Source organism: Austrofundulus limnaeus, unplaced genomic scaffold (assembly GCF_001266775.1).
Source record: "Austrofundulus limnaeus strain Quisiro unplaced genomic scaffold, Austrofundulus_limnaeus-1.0 Scaffold1725, whole genome shotgun sequence".
Classification (NCBI taxonomy): Eukaryota; Metazoa; Chordata; class Actinopteri; order Cyprinodontiformes; family Rivulidae; genus Austrofundulus; species Austrofundulus limnaeus.
In genome coordinates this window covers 15911-21222 of record NW_013954127.1, presented here as the reverse complement: position 1 = coordinate 21222, position 5312 = coordinate 15911, and the positions used below count along the sequence as shown (strand labels likewise).

Below are 5312 nucleotides of genomic sequence, written 5' to 3'. Positions count from 1 at the left end.
TATATTCAATTAACGTATGATCCGATTAGTCGACTAATCGAATAAATAATTGGTGATTAATCGATTATTAAAATAATCGTTTGTGTGTAGTCGGAAGCAGGAAAGTTTTGGAGTTTTGTCACCAACTGAAGCATCAGGTCATCCAAGGACTGGACAAAAAAAACTGCTAAAGCAGCCAAAGTCTAAAGAAAAAAAAGATGAAGACCTTACCGAAAGCCAAGAAAAATATTTATCAAGATACCTTTAAGCGTAAGAAATTGCAGTGTTTTTGCACATTAATGCACATTCATTTGATTTCAAAATGAATCTTGCTTTGAAATAAATAAAACAACCAAGTTGACCATCACTGTTGACCATTTATTCCACAAAACATACACCCATACAATGCAAAGCGTGTGCACTGTACAAGCCTTAATACTTATGAAAATAGTCATAACCATGCCTGTTTTTTTTTTAAATTCATGTAATCCTAGATTTTATTTTCAGTCACTCAGATCTACTACATTTTGCATTTTTTTTAAACATGACAGTACTGCTTTGTCTTTTTGATTACTTTTCGCCCTCGTCAGGTTTTTAGCTCACTTTTCCACCTCGACTATATTATAAATATTACGTAAATCGAAAATATTTAAGTCCGACCTGTACTATACAAACAAACTGGCATGACAGGTGACACGAGTAAGACTCATTTCAAACAAAACAGGTAAGAAACCTGGCAGTGGTTTTCTTTAGTCCATGTGCTACACACGGCGGTGTCAAAGTGCAGCTGCTGGTTCGAGACGTAAAACGTTGCTGCTGGCTTCTAGAAACGGCGCAGTCCTGTAAATGTTTCATCTATCCGTACTCCTAAGTAACTCGGGTTACTACAAGTCTTTGACAACATCCATTTGAAGGGAGAATTCGGCGTTTTGTGGCACAGAAGTAGTGGAGGTTGGTTTAGGTCCGCGAGGGTGAAACCAGAGGGTTGATCACTTGATGAGGTTTAGTGTAAATAAAAAAAAAATGCACAAACACTTCTGAAAGGTAGGCAGCAAGTGGTTCTTAAGATTATGTGACGAGACCCCTACAGAGGTTGGGATACGGTTTCTACCATTTTGAAGACGTCGCTCCTTCCCGCCTTTTTTTTCCCCCACTCCACAACGATGTCTTCTTCAGTGCAATGTCCGTCCTCGTCGCGTAAAATATACAACAACCTTCGTTTACATTGTTAAATGTTATACACATACATTTTTTTCTGTTTTTTTTACAAATCAAAGTGATTGTTAAAACACACGGTATCACATCTGTACAAAAAAACGGCGGGAAAAAGTCACAAAACGATGCAAAAAAAAACTTGTTTTTGGCAATTAAAAGCTGCACAGGATAACAAATTAAAAAGGAAAAAAAATACTGGGAATTAAAAAGGAATGATACATTTAGAGGTCGACATTTTTGTCTTCAAGAAGTTTAAACATCCTCCTTCGGTCGGCGTTAACGGAAAGAACGAGGTTAAAAATGGTTGAAACACAAGGCCAGAAAGGACAGAGTATATGACCACGCTCGAGTTGGAGACAAATACCCTGCAGCTCAGCACGACGACACACCGCTTCATCGGCTGAAAGTTTCACACAGAACGGAGAGAAAAAAAAAAGCCTTTTATAAAGGTTCAGACTTCAGCTCCTCCACCCGGCACTCCAGATCGGCCACCTAGGAATAAAAAACAAACAAACAAACAAAGGTTATCACAAAACCAGACCAAAAAGTACAAAAACATTCATGAAGTAAGAAGCAAAACAGATGGTTAAKATGTCTGTTTGTTTACCTACAAAAACAGCCAAAATAACTGAAAATAGGCAGAGCACTACACCTAGCAGCCATGTTTGTTGGTAAAGTGCTTTTAAAGGCATCACTTTGAAAAGAATTCACGACCCCATCATTGATGTTAGTCTTTGTTGAAAGTTTACAGATGTTGAATCACCTCCTCTACCTGTTCCTGCAGTTGTCCTGACTCCTCCTTCAAAATGGAGGCCTCAGCTCCAACTTGTGCACAACGCTGAGTCTCCTTCTTCAGGTACTCGATCTCCCTGTTAAAGGAAATAAAACCCAAACATCAACACGTGTTCACCTCTCAGTTTTTACCATCTGCAGTCAGACCCTCGTACTTCTGCTGATACTCCTTGATGAGCCGTTTGGCTTTGCTGTATTTGCGCTCCAGGGCCTGATACTGGGCCTGGGTCTCCTTCAGGTGCTCATCCACGGCCTGGCACAGACTCTGAGCTTCCATCCAGTAGCCCTCCAGTTTCTCCATCCGCTCCTTGTTCTCCTGCAGCGTCTGCTCCAGCTGGGCTTTGTCCATCCGCCAGCGCTGCTTCTCCTGCTCCGCGTGGTGCAGCTGGAGAGACGAACAAACAACTTAAACACACATCTAACCGAATGACTTCACTGACGTTTGTTAAAGTGGCTGAAACTGAAATTTTCAGATAAAACAACCAGAGCAAAGCTTAAATCTGTGGAAAAAATACTAACTAAAATAAGCAAAACCAAAAGCTATATTCAGACAGAGAGTAGCTAAAGAATAAAATCAGAAAATCAGGATGCTAAAGCTATAATTAGCAGATCAATTAATAAAAGCTCAAATTAGTCAAACTGTAGTTAAAAGCCAAAACTACTAAAACATAAACTAAAAACTAAAAGTATGATAAATTTACCAAAACAGTAACTTAAAGGTAATAATAGAATGGTAGCTAAAAGCTAAAATTAGCAAAGCAATAGCTAAAAGCTAAAACTAATAAGAAAAAACCAAAGTAAGCAAAAACTAACAGAATAGCACCTTAAAGATAATAATTGGCCTACCAAAAAAATCAAAACACTAAAGTAAGTAAAAATTAACAGAAAAGTAGCTTAAAAGGCAATATTAGTTAAATAGTAGCTAAAACCTTTAATTAGCAGAACAGTAGCTAAAAGCTAGCACTAGTAAAAGATTAACAAAAAGTTAAAACTAGTAAAAACAGAAGCAATGACCCTGGCCTACCAAAGAAACTAAAGAACTAAAGTAAGCAAAACTTAACAGAAAAGTAGCTTAAAGATTATATTAGCTTAATAGTAGTTAAAATCTTGAGTTTGCAGAAAAGTAGCTAAAAGTTCAAATTAATTGAACAATTGCTAAAAAACTAAAAAGTTAGTTCAACAGTGGCTAAAAGATCAAATTAGCAAAACAGTAGCTAAAAACTACAACTAGTAAAAGAGTAGCTAAAACTAGTAAAACAAACTAAAAGACAAAATATTAACAGAAAGTAGATTAAAGGTAAAATTAGCAGAAAATTATCTAAAATCTAAATTAGCACAACAGTAGCTAAAAGCTAAATATTTTTATTTTATTTATTTATTTTTATACAATATAAATATATTGTTATTACCGTATATAAAACAGCTATGCTGAAGTAGATTTGAAACAGAACAAAGTTTTTTAGATCTTGAAAGAAAGAAAATTCAAATAAAGTTAAATATTAAAGAATAAAAGCTACAACTATAACTCTTAGCTGTTATGTTGTGAGCAAGCTGAAGATGTTGACGTATGAAAACAAAAGCTGAACGTTTGCTGAAGCTGTTGCAGAAAAAAATAATGCTGACTCAGCTTTCAAGTTCTTCCTGTTTACCTTTGGTCAAAATGCAAAAGAACCTTTGAAATGATTTATACGTTCTCAGCCTCACCTTTCTTTTCAGCTGCTGGATCTCAGCCTGGGTCACAGCGTGTTTTATTTGGAGCTTTACGATAAAAAATAAATATATATATGTTTGTGTTAATGACATCAGAGGAAACCAGATTAAAATGCTCCAGTCTGATAAATTCACGTCTCACCTCTTTGTATTTGTGGGCAAGTTTCTCGGGGTCCGTCTCCAGAGGGGACATGTCCTCGTTCTCTGCCAGGTCAAACACCTCGATGGCGCTGGGATACGGCGGACTGGCCTCCTCGTCCTCATCTTCCTCCTCATCTGTGCCATATTCACCACCCTGCAGGAACACGTTTATGAGGAAAAAAAATTGCATAAGATGATTAAAAATATGTTTAAAACATAGTTTATTGTGAATTACAGGTAAAATAAACGTACACTCTGGGCAGTGATTTGCATTATCAATTGGAATTTTGTTATTTTCAGGTGAAATATTTACATCTGAGTGGTGACTTCACACGGCCACTAGATGGCGCAGACTTTAAACAATCGCTGACTTTAGCATTAAAACGCAACCTACAGCTTTTTGCAGAAGCACCCACTGTCACCCTGTAGGAGTGCAGAGAACYGTCTTTGTGATGCTGCGAGGAAAACACTGCAGGGGTTTGAGCCTACACGAGCAGAAAATATCTGCGACCTGCTTAAAACAAAAAGCTACAAAATCCGAGTCATCCAGATTTGGCCCCATTTCTGATCGGAGCTTATGATGATGCTGATCGTGCACGCTGGACGGTTTTACTGTTTGCTGCTGTCGTCAGATAAACGTCATAATCCTAAAGGCAAACTAAGAAGATGCAGGACAAGCTGACGGCACCAAASACAAGCTCTGCTTTTCTTTTTTTTTAAGGTGGTATATTATGCCTGAACTAGCTCTAAAAGYTATGATTACCTTTGTAGGGATGAGTTGATGTTGTAGCTGTAAATTAACATTTTGTTATTTTCTAAACAGCTTTTGCAATCTAATTTACTAATTAACATCAGAACATTCAGCTCATTCAGAAAACGGGGGTTACGACTTTGTTATGTAGCTTTTATACTTTTCAAAATATCTACCTTTATTAACATTTTCCTCATAAAACTTGTATTCAGATTTCTTCAGTTCCTTGAATAATTTTATCTCCATGTGGTACTTTTAGCTTTTAGCTACCATTCTGCTACTTCCTAACTTTTAGCTAGCCTTTTGATACATTTAAGCCTCGTTCATAAGACAGCTCAGTCCGGGACTGACGTGCGTTCTGTCCTCCTCGGGTCGTTCAGATGAAACACGAAGGTGGAGAGGTGAGTAAAGCGAGCCCACCCCTGATGCCCCTCGGAGCCCAAGTGAGGTAGTATCAGAGCCGGGCCCGAGTCGAGCAGACCGACTTGTGAAAAAGCAACCTGCAGTTCCGCGGCTCAGAAAATGAGCTGATGACATCAGTGAGYGACCGCAGGATTAATCAACAAACAGATTTATTAGAGGGAACATTAAAACTGATGCAAAATAAAAACTTTGTAGTTAGTTTCAAAAATATTGAACCACAGGATCGCTAAAGTAAGTTAGTTCGGGTTTTGCTTTTTTACACGAGGAAGACGTCAGTGAGTGACTGCAGGATTAATCAACA

At 37.8% G+C, this 5312-nt stretch overlaps 1 protein-coding gene across 1 annotated transcript; it reads right to left on the bottom strand.

Annotated features, from left to right (window-relative positions):
- Nucleotides 1-336: 336 nt before the first annotated feature.
- On the bottom strand, nucleotides 337-4061 carry LOC106536198 (neurabin-2). The gene is made up of 5 exons (XM_014033405.1): nucleotides 3839-4061; nucleotides 3691-3744; nucleotides 2142-2371; nucleotides 1967-2063; nucleotides 337-1686 (listed from the first exon to the last, which is right to left on the bottom strand). Exons 1-5 carry the CDS (start codon nucleotides 4025-4027, stop codon nucleotides 1636-1638), a joined length of 621 nt encoding a protein of 206 aa, XP_013888859.1. The 5' UTR covers nucleotides 4028-4061; the 3' UTR covers nucleotides 337-1635.
- Between the last annotated feature and the right edge of the window lie 1251 nt (nucleotides 4062-5312).

What these genes read in the sequence shown, in the direction of transcription:
- LOC106536198 (XM_014033405.1), bottom strand. Translation starts at nt 4,027, where the DNA reads ATGCAATTTTTTTTCCTCATAAACGTGTTCCTGCAGGGTGGTGAATAT. An exon ending in TTGCCCACAAATACAAAGAG is followed by an intron (nt 3,745 to 3,838) that starts GTGAGACGTGAA and finishes TTTATCGTAAAG; the next exon opens with CTCCAAATAAAACACGCTGT. An exon ending in TCCAGCAGCTGAAAAGAAAG is followed by an intron (nt 2,372 to 3,690) that starts GTGAGGCTGAGA and finishes TCGTCTCTCCAG; the next exon opens with CTGCACCACGCGGAGCAGGA.